This window comes from Callorhinus ursinus, unplaced genomic scaffold (genome assembly GCF_003265705.2).
Source record: "Callorhinus ursinus isolate GAN/ISIS: 27379988/994484 unplaced genomic scaffold, GSC_fseal_2.0 scaffold125, whole genome shotgun sequence".
NCBI lineage: Eukaryota > Metazoa > Chordata > Mammalia > Carnivora > Otariidae > Callorhinus > Callorhinus ursinus.
Genome location: NW_027397187.1, coordinates 17726 through 33132, shown reverse-complemented (window position 1 = coordinate 33132; position 15407 = coordinate 17726). Strand labels below are relative to the sequence as shown.

At 36.9% G+C, this 15407-nt stretch overlaps 1 protein-coding gene across 14 annotated transcripts in view; it reads left to right on the top strand.

Annotated features, from left to right (window-relative positions):
• Positions 1 to 15407, top strand: part of CACNA1B (calcium voltage-gated channel subunit alpha1 B) — a 136008-nt gene that overhangs the window by 105678 nt on the left and 14923 nt on the right. Inside the window, exon 22 of one of the 14 annotated variants that reach the window (XM_073890011.1) lies at positions 4109 to 4197. The exons of the other annotated variants lie outside the window; for them this stretch is intronic. Within the exon in view, the coding sequence (XP_073746112.1) occupies positions 4109 to 4197 (89 nt within the window). The remainder of the gene's footprint in view (positions 1 to 4108; positions 4198 to 15407) is intronic. 14 annotated transcript variants of the gene reach the window in all.

Sequence of the window (15407 nt, the reverse complement as noted above, 5' to 3'; positions counted from 1 at the left end):
TATTGAAGCTTATTGTAATTTTCAAAAACCATCCACACATGGGGCGCCTGGGTGGCTCAGTTGTTAACTGTCTGCCTTCGGCTCAGGTCATGGTCCCGGGGTCCTGGGATCGAGCCCTGCATCGGGCTCCCTGCTCAGCGGGAAGCCTGCTTCTCCCTCTCCCACTCCCCCTGCTTGTGTTCCCTCTCTCGCTCTGTCTCTCTCTGTCAAATAAATAAATAAAATCTTAAAAAAAATCCACACATAATTCTAATAGTCAGCCAACTGAACTTGAAATCTTGGCTGAGAGTTTTTCCCTACATTTTTTTTTGGCTAAAAATAAGATATTGAGGGGCGCCTGGGTAGCTCAGTCAGTTAAGCAGTGGACTCTTGATTTCTGTTCAGGTCAAGATCTCAGAGTCCTGGGATTGAGCCCTCGGTCTGGCTCTGCATTCAGTGGGGAGTCCGTTTCCACTCCCTCTGCCCCTCCTCCCCAGCTCTGTCTCTTTCTCTCTCAAATAAATAAATCTTTTAAAAAAAATGTTATTTTGGGCTTGGGGGAATATACAAAATGTTATATTGTAATGCAAGATACATGTTTTCCTGAAGTGAGGGTATTATAAAATTGAGGGGCACTTTATGGGGAAAATTTACCCGAGGTGGTCTATATGACATACCTCTTACTGATTCACAAAAAGAATTAGAACATTTTCTTTTCCTTTTCTGGGATAGTTTAGCATTAGGATTGCTTGTTCTTTTAAAGATTTGGTTAGAATTCCCTTGTGAAATCATCTGACTCTGGTTTCATTGTGAAGGACAATTCTTTGATAATATCTCTATTCTGTATGGGTATTGTCTGTTTAACTTCTTATCTCCTGAGATCTGTTTGGTAAATTACAATTTCTTTAGACATGATCATTTGATCTAGGTTTTCCAATTTATCTATATATAGTTATGCAAAGAAGTGGCTTAAGTTTTTTAAAAAATTTCCTGTTTTTCCCCCCTTGCCATTTTTTTATCCTGTGTATTTTATGTTTTCCTCTTTTTCTCCTTGATTAGATTAGTGATTTATATATTCTGTAGGTTTTCATAAAAAGAACCAGCATTTTATTTTATTTATTAGTTCTACTGTGGTTTTGATTTTTAACCTGTTACTTTCCAGTTTTATCTTTATTTCCCTCTTGCCTTTTTGTTTTACTTCGTTGTTCCTTTGCTAGCTTCCTGAGTTAGAGACTTCGTTTACTTATTTTATTCTTTAATTTTTGTTACATGATTACTTAAGTTTATGAATTTTCCTCTTATTACTAATTTAATTGTATGCTATAGATTCTGACATTTGGTGTCTTCATTTTCATCAGATTTTAAAGAAATTATGTAATTTTGGTTTGTATTTCCCCCAGGTGTTTGTAGGTTCCTTGGGATTTTCTGCGTAAAGAATCAAGTCATCTGCTAATGAACAGTTTATTTTTCACTTTCTGATGTGTCTTTTATTTCCTTTCCCCCCGTGTTGCACTGCCAGCTTCCAGAACCGTGTTGAACAGTGGTGACCTTCTCTTAGTCTTGTCTTGTGGGAGGAGGGAACAGGTAGTCTTTCAATGTGAAGGATGATGTTAACTGTAGTTTTTAGCTTTTTGAGGTTTTTTTTTCTGGGGGGGGGGGTTGGTTGATGTTCTTTATCAAGTTGAGGAAGTTCCCCTCTCTTCCTTTTTCTTCTGAGAGTTTTTACCTTAAATCAGTGTTAAATTTTGTCAAATGATTTTCTGCATCAATTGATGGGATCATGTAGTTTCTCTTTTACAATATGGCAGGTTATATTGATTGGTCTTCAAATATTAAGTCAGCCTTGCATCCCTGGGATAAGCTCTGCTGGTCATTGTGTACAGTTATTTCTATATATTGCTGATTCGTGTTTGTTAATATTTTGTTAAGGAGTTTTGCCTCTGTATTCATAAGGGATAATGGTACTTTTCTTTCTTTCCTTTTTATTTTTTTGTGCTGTCTTTGGTTTTGGTATCACAATGGTACTAAATTCATAAATTGAATTGGGGACAGTGTTTCTTCTTCTGTTTTTTGGAGGTGAGTGTGTGGAATTGGTGTTAATTGTCCTTTAGACGTTTGATAGAATTTGCCAATGAAACATATCCTCTTGGAATTAAAAAATAGTCCTCAATGGTGACAAGGCTATGTTATCTATTTCATATTGGGTAAGTTGTAGTAGTTTGTGCTTTTGAAAGAATTGGTTAATTTCATTTAATTTGTCAACTGTGTGTGTAGTTGTTTGTAGTATTTCTTTATTATCCTTTTAAGGTCTTTGTGATCTGTAGTGACAGCCCCTGTCTCAATCCTGAAATTGGTGATTTGTGCCTTCTCTCTCTCATTCTCTCTCTCTCTCTCCTTTTTTTTTTTTTGTGAGTCTTGCTAGAAGTTTGTTAATCTCACTCATCTTTTCAAAGAATCAGATTCTTTTTCATTGATTTTTTTCTATTGTTTTTCTATTTACAATTGCATTTTATTTCTGCTCTATTATTTTCTTCTTTCTGTTGCTTTGGGTTTATTTTGCCCTTTTTTAGTTTCTTGAGGTGGAAGCTTAAATTATTGATTTGAGTCTTTTCCTCTTTTGTAATGTAAACATTTAGTGCTATAAATTTTCTTTTTAGTACTGCTTTATCTGTGTCCTGCAGATTTTTATATATTTTCATTTTCATTCAGTTCCACTTAAAAAATTTACCTTGAGACTTCCTCTTTGATTCATGGATTATTTAGAAGTGTGTGGTTTAGTTTCCAAGTGTTTGGAGATTTTCCTAATATCTGTCTGTTACTGACTTCTAGTTTGATTATTTTGTGGTCAGTTAACATACTTTGCATGATTTTAATTCTTTTAAATTTGTTAAGGCTTGTTTCATGGACCAGGATATGGCATATCTTGGTATATGTTCTATGGGTGCTTGAAAAAAAGGTTTGCAGCTGTTGCTGGGGGTCAGGCCTTATATAGGTGTCAATTAGATCCTGTTGGTGGATGGTGTTGAGTTCTGTGCACTTGCTGATTTTCTGTCTAGATCTGTCAGTTGCTGGGAAAGGGGTGTTCAAGTCTTCAACTATAAATGTGGATTTGTCTGTGTCTTCTTTTAGTTCTATACTGTTTTGCTTCCAATATTTTGCATCATTGTTGTTGATTACGTACACATTTAGAATTGCTGTCTTCTTGAAAGGTTGACTCTTTTATCATTGTGTATTGTGTCTTTCTGTACCTGATAATTTTCTTTGCTCTGATGTCTACTTTATTTGATATGAATATACCTACTCCTACTTTATTTTGATTAATATTTGTATGGTATATCTTTTTCAACTTTTTAATTTCAAACTAGCTATATGGTTATATTTTAAGTTAGTTTCTTATGGACAGCATATGAGTGGGTCATGTTTTTAATCCACTTTTTCAGTTCTGTTTTTTATTTGGCATATTCAGACCATTTACATTTGATGTAATTGTATATGTTATAACAAGTCTGCTGTTTAATTTTTGTTTATTCTTTCTGTTTTTGATTTCTCTAGTTTCTTTTTTTTTGCCCTTCTGTGGGTTACTTGTATATATTTTAGAATTTCACTTTGATTTATCTGTAGTACTTCTGAGTGAATCTCTTTGTATTGTTTTTTGAATGGTTGCTCTGGGTGTTACATTATATATATAACTTATCACAGTCTACTGGGGTTGTTATTTTCCCATTATAAGTGAAATATAGTAGGTTTATCTCTCTTTTTCCTTCCTATGTATAAATGTCATAATCATTTCCTCCACATACATTTAGAACCACATCATTGTGTGTTATAATTTTTGCTTCAATGTCAAACATAATGTAGAAAACTCAAGAGGAGAAGGAAAGTGTTTTGTATTTATCCATGCTTTTACTTCTTCTATTGTTCTTTCTTCTTTCCTGATATTTCAATATTTCTTCCTTCATAATTTACTCTCTGTTTGGAGGGGCTTCCTTAGTATTTCTTTTAGGGCAGGTCTGCAGGTGACAAGTTCTCTAAGTTTTCCTTCCTCTGAGGGTGTCTGGATTTTCCCTTCATTCCTGAAGGATGTTTTCACTGGGTGTGAATTCTGGGTTGACAGTTCTTTTTTTTTCAGCACTTGAAAAAAACGTGTGCCTCTTCCTTCTGACCTCCATGGTTTCTGATGAGAAATCCACTGTCATTCGAATTGTTTTCTTCCTATAGGTAAGCTGTTGTTTCTCTCTCGCTGCTTTCAAGATTTTTTCTTTGTCTTTATATTTCAGAAGTTTGATTATGCTGTATTTTGGCATGGGTTTCTTTAGATTTATTGTGTTTGGGATTTGCTCGGCTTCTTGAATTTGTAGGTTTGTGTCTCTCTGCCAAATTTGGAAGTTTTTTCATCCATTCTGTCTTCGAGCACCTCTTCAGTTCCGCCCTCTTTCCCCTTCCAGGCTCTGGAAGCCTGGGGGCTCTTTTGTCCCAGTCCCGGGGCCTGAAGCTCCGCTCCCTTTTTTCCGTCTGTTTTCTCTCTGTTGTTCCGACCGGGTAATTTCTAGTGTTCTGTCTTCTAGTTCACTGATTCTTTCCTCTGTGCCTTCCATTCTGCTGTTGAGCCCATCTATTGAGTTTTTCATTTCAGTTATTGTATTTTTCAGTTCTAAAATTTATATTTAATTCTTTATATCTTCTATGTATTTGCTATAATTTTCTATTTCTTTGCTGAGATTTTCTATTTTTTCATTTGTTTCAGGTGTGTTTTTAATTGTCTGCTGAAGCATTTTTATGATGGGTGCTTTAAAATTATTTTCAGATAATTCTAACATCTGTATCATCTTGGTGTCTATTGATTGTCTTTTCAAATTAACATTTTCCTGGTCCTTGGTGTGACAAGTGATTTTTTATTGAACCCTAGATATTTTAATATTATATTCTAAACCTCTGAGTTTTGCTGAAGTCTTCTGTTTTAGCAGGCCTATTGTGATACCCTTCCAGTAGGGGGGAGGGTGGGTGAGCTGCCTCATTACTGACAGATGGAGGTGAAAGCGCAGGTTTCTCATTTGACTTTCATTGACACCCACACCCAGTGGGGCAGGCTCCTGGTTCCTGCTGGGCTCCATGATACCACCCTATCTGAGAGAGGTGGGAGTGCCTTGTTGCTGCTCCCCACATGACCTCCAATGACACGGGGGTGGGGGGTAGATTTCATTGCCTCTGGGTGGTGGTAAAGTCCTGGCTTTCTACTATGATTCACTCTGGCAAGTAAAAGGAAGAGATGCCTAATTATTTCTGTGTAGAAATTGCAGTTCAGACTACCCATGTGATCTTTACTGATATCACATGGATTGGGGGGTCCTGTTCTCACAGGGCGAGGATGAAAGTCTATGCTCCCTACTTGGCCCTCTCTGATTCCACACTGGCAGGGGCTTTGGGGTACCTCATTACAGGCTAGTGAGGATAGAAGTCTGCACTTTCGACTTGGTCTCTGCTCATCTGAGCCAAGGTAGAGTTGCAGTTTTTTCTGGGGTGTTTGCCTGTAGTACAGTGGTTACTGTCTATATAATATATAGACATATAATCTATAAGTTTCTTGTCTTGCTAGGCTGCATCTTTCCTGGTCTTGTCATTAGGGAGAGCTGGCTTTTTGGGGGGCTTTTAAAAATATGTGCCTGCTGAGATTTCTGGGTTGCTGGCTCCTCCTGCACCAAGGTTAGATGAGGCATAGAAGAAAACCCAGAAAAGAAAAACTTATTGCTGTGTTGTTCCTCAGGCCCCAAGGTCCCTAACTGATCTGGATTCTCTCCACCTTTCAGAATCTTCTTATGTTTGCCTTTTACAGGATGCCTAGGGGGTTTCTGTTGTGCTTAGTGGGATGGATCTTTCTAAGAACTCAAGTCTTGAGTTAATTTTTACATATGGCATGAGGTTAGGGTAGAAGATTTTCTTAATCCCCACCTCCCTCCCCCCCTGCATGGACATGCATTTGTTCTGCTGCCACTTGCTGAAAAGATTATCCTTTTTTTCATAGAATTTCTTTGGCATTTTTATCAAAAATCAATTGACAGGTGCTATTTCCTTTCAGGAAAAAATTCTGGGATTGTAGTCTTAAATGTTAGTTCTATTACGTTGTTTTACTTTTGTTTTTCAGATGTTCCAGTTGTACAGATGTTGATCTACTTTGTCTTCTATAGATCACTTTCTCTCTGATTCTTTTGAAAATTCATTCCCTCTTTCATACTTTTCCTCATGGCTTATTTGACCCCTGTTTTCTTTTCTTCTTGCTATAATTTCAGTCATGTCTGTTTTCCCTTGGACTCCTTGTGGTTTCTGAGGCAGTCTTGTCTTTCTCTTTAACTTCATTTTTCAGGGGATTTCTTTTTCAGTGTCTCTCCTGAGTTTGGTCAACTCTCATCTCTCATCTCCTGGTTTTCCATACATTTTTATTTTGAGCTTTTAATCTTACTTGTGGTGGTTTTTCTTATTAGCAGTTGCTGGTTTAATTATATTTGATTCATGTTAGAAATTTGTGTTGTAGTTTGCTTTTCCTCTGCTTTGTGTTGTTTTTTTGTGGAGTATTTTTATTAGCTGAAACGTTTCATCCTTACTTTCTGTTTTCTTTTGGTAGGAGCTTTGTAGGAATGTGGGGTTCCATTTTCTGATAATGAGGGAGTGTGTTGAATTTTCCTAGACCAGTAATTACATGTGATTTTGTGGCGAAGAGGGAGGGGCTCAGGTGGCTTCTTGCTCTCTGGTTCAAGAGCACCCTCTTCTGTCAGTTCCATGAAATGCAGTCTCTTTATTCAGTGGTACCTTGTTGGGCCTGCTGTCCAGTTCTAGTTCAGTGGTGACACCCCATCTCTGGAGGATCCTGGGCCGCAGCCACTTGTTTCTTTCTTTCCCTTCATCACCAGGCAACTGAAGTGTGCTGCTCCCTTCCAAGTATGCCTTTTGCCTCCAGAATCAGTGTCTTTCCGAGGCTGCTGTTGTCAGTCCCGCATACTTCCTGGGAGTCACCAATAGCAGGGCTCTGATTTCAGTATTCTTCTGCTTAGGGTGGGGCCCCCTCTTCCACGGATGAATACCTGTTGATGGTGTGTCCGTGTCCCACCGTCACCTTGACCCTGCTGTCCTTTCCCTCCTCCACACAATCCCTGCTTGATGCCTGAGCGTGCAGGCTTCAGGGTTCATTTCCTCACTTACATGTAAGTTCAACCTTGTGCTTCTTATTTCCCATATGGTGTAGGTGTGGACTGCGGATTATTTTGTTACCTTTCCTTGCTGGCTGTGTAGTTTATAGAGGATACAGGGAGAACTTGAGTAGAGGTAACTGCCATTATCTGTGGGATAGCCTCTTATCTTTTTAGTTTCTGCTGGATTTGTAGTTGTGGTCACTGCAGCATTTCTAATTTCCTTCCTTCTTTCCTTCCCTTGGTAACCCCTTTTTCCCCTAAATGTTTGTCAAGTTAAATAGATTATCAATTTTTGGTAGTCTCAATTTTTGGCTTTCTTGATCTTCTCCATTGTATCTTTGTTTTCTGTTTTATTTCTGTTCTTATTTATTATTTTTTCTTCCACTTTCTATGTCTTCATCATAATATTCTATTTCCCAGTTATTAGGTGGATACTCAGCTCCTGGTATTTAAGCTCCTCTACTTTGCTAATGTGTTTAAGTCTTTACCCTTTACTCTAAGAAGGGTTTTAGTTGTCTTACAAGTTTTCAGACACATAGTTTTCATACTTCTAAATCTTTTTCCAGGTTTCATTATGATTTCTTATTTGATCCATGACTTATTTATAAGTGTAGTTTTGAATTTACACATGGCAGAAGTTTCTTTATGTGTTTTTTTTTTTTGCTGTTGATATCATTATACCTCCTAATATTTCATCAATTCTTGTATTTTGGATCATCCATTTGGCTTCCCCCCACCCTTGTGTTTGAACAACATCTTTTCTGATTTCTTTTAGTGGGGTTTGATAGTGGAAAATTTTCTCAATTTGCTTGAAAAATCTTTATTTTACCTTTGTTAGTAAAAAGTAGTTTTGTTTTATATGGAATTCTAGTTTGTTAATTATTTTCTGTCCATAGTGCAACCATTCCACTGTCTTTCTGCCTCCTGCCGTTCTTGTGGAGAAACCAGCCGTTAGTCTAAATTACTCTTCTGTGTGGCTCTGTCTTCTCTCCAGGCTGTTTAAAGGAAAACTTTTTTACTGTGGAAAATTGAAGCATTGAAAGTAGAGACACAAGTATAATGAATCCTCATATTCTGTCACCTACTCTTAAGCAGTTATCCACATTTTGATAATCTTCACTTTGAATCTTCTCCTTTTTTTTCCCCTATGCTTTTTGTATATTGTTTTAGGTATAACTGTGTCTGTAAGCATCTCTAAAAATTAAGGATGTAACAGCCACAAAGTGTTGTTATACACAGCAATATTGATAATAATTTAATAATATTATTTAATATCTATCCCAAGTTTAAATTTTACCAGTTATCTAAAAAATAACTTTTTACAATTGATTTGTTAGTATCAGGATCAAAACAAGGTTTACTCATCTGCTGTTGCTTGATCTGTGTCTCTTTTACTCTATAACAATATCTCCCCTCTTATTTTATGCATACCATTTTTTGTTGAAGAAACTATGTCATTTGTTCTGGAGGATTTCCCACGTTCTACATTTGATTGATTGCATCATGGTGTCATTTAATACATTCCTCTATCCTCAGTATCTCCTATTAAATGGAAATTAGATCTAAGGCAGATCTTCTGAACCTTGTTTTGTTGGTGGTGGCAGTCCTGTGGTTTTTAGGGTGTTCAGCAGCATCTCTGGCCTTCATCCTCCAGATGCCAGCAGCACCCTCTGATTGGGACAACTAGAACATGTCTCCAGAGGTTACCAAATGTCCCTGGGAGGCAAAGTTGCCCTTGTTTGTAAACTACAGATCTAGCGACTTGATTGGAATCAAATTAACCTCTTTTGGGGAAGCTTCATAGGTGGTCTATAGTTCTGTTGCCTTATAGCAGGAGATACATAGTATCTAGTGTCATAGTGTTTTCCTTCTGGTTATTGTTACAGTGGTTTCTCTACCAGGCTTTTCCCTAAAGGTCTTAGTAGACACTGATGTTTGTTACCCAGGTCTGTTATTTCATTATGTGTCACCCAATGGTGAATTTATGATTCTGTCATTCTTTATGCATTTATTATTTTAACCTTTTCTGTAAGGAAGAACTTACCTCATCAACTATTTGGAATATAGTTTGTATTTGTATTAAGCAAGATACATGCTTAATTCTGTCCCTTTATGTATGGATATTTATTTATTTATATATTTTTAAAGATATTATTTATTTGAGGTGGCGGGCTTGAACTCACGACCCTAAGATCAAGACCTAAGCTGAGATCAAAAGTCAGATGCTTGGGGCGCCTGGGTGACTCAGTCGTTAAGCATCTGCCTTCGGCTCTGGTCATGATCCAGGGTCCTGGGATCGAGCCCCGCATCGGGCTCCCTGCTCAGCGGGAAGTCTGCTTCTCCCTCTCCCTCTCCGCCTGCTTGTGTTCCCTCTCTCACTGTGTCTCTCTCTGTCAAATAAATAAAATCTTAAAAAAAAGTCAGATGCTTAACCAACTGAGCCACCCAGGCGCCCCAAGCTTCCAACTTATTTAAATTCCAGTAGAATTAATGTACAGTGTTATATTAGCTTCAGGTATGCAATACAGTGATTCAACAATTCTGTGCATTACTCAGTGCTCATCATGGTAAGTGTGCTCTTAATTCCCTCACCTGTTTCACCCAACCCCCACCTCCCCTGTGGTAACCACCAGTTTTTTCTTTGTAGTGAAGAGTCTGTTTGTCTCTTTTTTTCTTTGCTTGGTTTTTTTTTGTTGTTGTTGTTTATTCAGTTCCACATATGGGTGAAATCCTGTGTTATTTGTTTTCCTCTGACTTACTTCACTTATATTATACTCTCTAGATCCATCTCTGGTGTTTAAATGGCAAGATTTCAATGTTTTATGGCTGAGTAATATTCCATTGTGATTCCATATATCACATCCTCTTTATTCATTCATCTACTGATAGACACTTGGGCTGCTTCCATAGTTTGGCTATTGTAAATAATGCTGCTGTAAACATAGGGGTGCCTGTATCTTTTTTTTTTTTTTAAGATTTTTTATTTGAGAGAGAGAGAGCATGCGTGTGGTGGTGAGGAGGGGCAGAGGGAGAGAGAGAATCTCAAGCAGACTCCCTGCTGAGCGTGGAGCCTGATGCAGGGCTCGATCTCACCACCCTGAGATCATGACCTGAGTCGAAATCAAGAGTTGGACACTTAACTGAGTAAGCCACCCAGGCACCCTTGCATGTATCTTTTTGAGTTAGTGTTTTTGTATTCTTTAGTAAATACCTAGTAGTGCAATGGCTGGATCACATGGTAATTCTATTTTTAACTTTTTAATTAATCTCCATACTGGTTCCACAGTGGCTGCACCAGTTTGCATTCATCCGACAGTGCACGAGTGTTCCTTTCTCTCTACATCCTGTCAACGCTTGTTTGTGTGTTTTTGATTTTAGCCGTTCTGACAGGTGTGAGGTAATATCTCATCATGGTTTTGATTTCCATTTCCCTGATGATTAGTGATGTTGAGCATCTTTTCGTGTGTCCATTGGCCATCTATATGTCTTCTTTGGGAAAATGTTCATGTCTTCTGCCCATTTTTTAATTGGATTATTTGGGTTTTTTTGGTGTTGACTTGTATAAGTTCTTTATATATTTTGGATACTAACCCTTTATCGGATATGTCATTTGCAAATATATTTTCCCATTCAGTAGGTTGTCCTTTTTTGTTTTGTTGAATGTTTCCTTCACTGTTCAGAAGTTTTTTTACTGTGATGAAGTCCCAATAGTTTAATATTGCTTTTGTTTCCCTTGCCTCAGGAGACTTACCTAGAAAAATGTTGCTATAGCCAATATCAGAGAAATTACTGCCTTTTCTCTCTTCTAGGATTTTTATGGTTTCAGGCCTCACATGTAGGTCTTTTAATCCACTTTGAGTTTATTTTTGTGTATGGTGTAAGACAGTGGTCCAGGTTCCTTCTTTTGCATGTAGCGGTCCAATTTGCCCAATACCATTTTTTAAAATTTTTTATTTATTTTGAGAGAGAGAGAGAGCAGGAGAGAGAGCAAGCAGGGGGGAGGAGTAGAGGGAGAAGAAGTGGGCTCCACACTGAGCAGGAATCCCAACATGGGGCTCAATCCCAGGACCCCAGGATCATGACCTGACCCAAAGGCAGACACCCCAACACCATTGGTCAAAGAGAATTTTTTCCATTGCATTGCCTCCTTTGTCATAGATTAATTGACCATATAAACATGGGTTTATTTTTGGGTTTTCTGTTTTGTTCTTTTAATCTGTGTGTCTGTTTTTGTGCCAATACCATACTATTTTGATTACTATAGCTTTGTAGTATATCTTGAAATCTGGGATTGTAATACCTCCAGTTTTGTCCTTCTTTTTCAAGGTTGCTTTGGCTATTCAGGACTTTTTTAGTTCCATACAGATTTTAGGATTATTTGTTCTAATTCTGTGAGAAATGCTGTTTGTATTTTGATAGAGATTGCATTAAATCTGTAGATTGCTTTGGGTAATATGGACATTTTAGCAGTATTTGTTCTTCCAATCCACGAGCATGGAATATCCCTCCATTTATTTATGTCATCTTAGATTCCTTTCATTAGTGTTTTATAGTTTTCAGAGTACAGGTCTCTCCTCTTTGGTTAAGTTTATTTTATTACTTTTGGTGCAATTGTAAATGAGATTAGTTTCTTAATTTCTCTTTCTGATATTTCATTAGTACTGTATAGAAATGCAACAGATTTCTGTATGTGGATTTTGTATCCTGCAACTTTACTGAATTCATTTATCAGTTCTAATAGTTTTTCGGTGGAGTCTTTGGGGTTTTCTCTTTAGGGTATCATGTCATCTGCAAATAGTGAAAGTTTTACTCCTCCATTACCAATTTGGATGCCTTTTATTTCTTTTTCTTGTCTGATTGCTGTGGCTAGGACTTCCAGTACTGTGTTGAATAAAAGTGGTAAGAGTGGACATCTTGTCTTGTTCCTGATCTTAGGGGAATAGCTCTCAGCTTTCCCCTTGAATATGATGTTAGCTGTGGGTTTTTCATACAAGGCCTTTATTATGTTGAGGTATGTTTCCTTTAAAACCTACTTTGTTGAGGGATGGACAACATGAATGGGTGTTGTACTTTTTTTGTTTTTTAAAGAGAAGAATATATCATGTATTCTTTTGGCATTTGTCATTCAAATGTAAGATTGTAGGATTTTTATCTTCTTTGATTTTGTATTTATATCTCTTTCCCCTTGTACTAAACAGTTTATCTTTTTGGTTTTGTTTTTTTTTTTTAGGGCAGTTTTGGGTTCACAGTAAAATTAAGCAGAAAGTATAGATTTGCTGTATACTCACTGCCTGTGCACATGTACAACCTCCCTTGCTATAAGCAACCCCGCCACTAAAGTGATACATTTGTTATAGTCAATGAGCCTACACCCAAAGTTCATAGATTATATTGGAGTTCACTCTTGGTGTTTTATGTTGTAAGGGTTTGGACAAATATAATAATGACATACATCTACCTTTATAGTATCATAGAGAGTAGTTTCACTGCCCTAAAATTCCTTTTTTTGTCTTTGTTATATTGCTTGTTCTGTTTTTTAAATGATACTGTTTAAAAAATTGTATTTTTAAGTATGCTGGCTTTGTTTCCAGCCAGAGTTGCCAAGTAAACTTTCTTGTTACCCTAAATAATTTCTCTGTAGATTATTTTGTTTTCTATGTAGACACAGTTATACTGCCTATAAATACATAATTTTTGACCGATGAACTCTTTAAAGTCTGTTTTTCAATTTCCAAAGAAAAAATTTAAATCTTAATTAATCTTTTTGTTTCTGATTACTGCCTTAATTTCTAACTTAATTGCACTGTGGTTAGAGGACATGACCTGTATGATGGTTTCCTTTGAGATATATTTATAATTTTTTTATGACTTGGCACATGGTCAACTTTTGTAAATGTTTCCACATGTGCTTAAGAGGAATATGTTTTTGGGGTACCTGAGTGGTGCAGTCAGTTAAGCTTCCAACTCTTCGTTTCAGCTCAGGTTGTGCTCTCAGGGGTGTGAGATCAAGCCCCATGTCAGATTCTGCACTTGGTGTGGAGTCTGCTTGAGATTCTCTCTCCCCCTCCATTTGCCCCTCTCACTCATGCTTTCTCTCTCTCTCAAATAAATAAATACATCTTTGAAAAAGAAAAGAGGAATATGTTTTCTCTAATTTGGGGAACACTGGCCTTTTAAAAAAATTTTTATTATTTTTTTATGATGTTCAGTTAATCACTGGCCTTTTTATATTTGCTAAATCAAGTTTTTTTTTTTTTCTTTTTTTTGGGTTGATAGCTTTCAACAATTCTTTTTTTTTTCTTTTTTAAAATTTTATTATGTTATGTTAGTCACCACACAATACATCATTAGTCTTTCATGTGGTGATCCACAATCCATTGTTTTCGTATAACACTCAGTGCTCCATGCAGTACGTGCCCTCCTTAATACCCATCACCGGGCTAATCCCTCCCCCCTCCCCCTCCCCCCTCCCCCCTCCCCTCTAGAACCCTGTTTGTTTCTCAGAGTCCATAGTCTCTCATGGTTCGTCTCTCCCTCCAATTTCCCACCCTTCATTTTTCCCTTCCTTCTCCTAATGTCCTCCATGGTATTCCTTATGTTCCACAAATAAGTGAAACCGTATGATAATTGACTTTCTCTGCTTGACTTAGCTAAATCAAGTTTTTAATTGTATTGCTAAATATGCTGTATATTCACTAATATTTTGACTGATTGAGCCATTGATAATTGAGTGAGGTGCATTGAAATCTTTCTTTTTTTAGACTTGTCAGTTCTTCGAATAGTTTGAAATATGCAGCTCGTTATAGAAAACAGTCTAACAGATGACCAAGTACTGTCGTATGTGTTTCTACAATAGTAGTTCCATGTTTCTGAACCTCTTTTGTGGGGATTTTTGTTTTATTTCTTCATTAAAAAACCCAAAACTTCTATGAAGATATACATTGCTTTCTGTATCTGGGGGTTTTTATATGTGTGTGAACCCTTCTGTCTCACAAGGTCTGAGCCTCTTGTCCTCTGGTACTGACTCTCTGTCACTCTAATAATGATTTTTTCTTTTCTTTTAAGATTTTATTTATTTTTGACAGTGTACAAGCAGGGGAAGCAGCAGGTAGAGGGAGAGGGAGAAGCAGGCATCCTGCGGAGCAGGGAGTCCGATGCGGGACTCGATCCCAGGACCCCGGGATCATGACCTGAGCCGAAGGCAGACGCTCCACCATCTGACCCACCCAGGCGCCCCTAATAATGATTTTTTCTTAAAGTGTATTTTTCTGATGCGGATAGAGAACTGAACTTCTTTAAAACACACACACACACACACACACACACACACATTTGGCAGCTGTATCTTTTTCCATCTTTTGACTTGCAACCTTTATGTGACCTTATATTTTAGGCATGTGTCTTGGAAACTGCAGATAACTGTATGTTTTAAAAATCCAGCAACTCAAATAAATAAAAAGGAAAAAAAATTGAATAGTTCTTTTTAGCTGAATAATCTATGTCAGCTAACAACCAGATTGAGTGGACTTGTATTTATTGTACTAGTTTACTTGCACTTGCTTCATCTATTTTATTTTACCTTTTTATTGCTTCATCCATTTTAGATTGTGACATTTGTTCCATTTTTCCTATGCTTTTTTCTTCTTTGCTTCCTTTTAGAAATAATGAATAATTGGTTGTTTATTTGCTTACATATCACATTTTTCCCTCTACTAGTTTAAAAGCTACGAACTCTATTTCTGTTTTATTTTTTTTTAGTGGTTACCCTTGTAATGGCTATTGTGCATGCATAACAAGGCCTATAGTTATTTTTTACTCTACATTCCCTTTTGAGCAAGGCTATAACCCTGTAGCCACAGCTGCAATCATATTTCTCCCAACTTCCTTTGTAGGACAACATTTTAGTCCCTTTTCTAATCTTACAAAGTAGATATTATTATTGTTTTGACTTTATAGAGATCATGTTTATTTAGATTTATCAGTTTCTTGGCTTTCCTTTTTATATTGCATCTTAGATCTTTTTTTATATCATTTCTTTTTTCATTGAAGTATAATTAACATGCAGTATTATATTAGCTTCAGGTGTATAATATAGTGATTCAGCAATTCTTTTTTATTTTTTTAAAGATTTTTCTTTTTATTTATTTGAGAGGAAAGAGAGAGAGCCTGAGTGGGGGTATGTAGAGGCAGAGGAAGAATGTGGGGCTTGATCCCAGGACCCTGAGATCATGACCTGAGCTGAAGGCA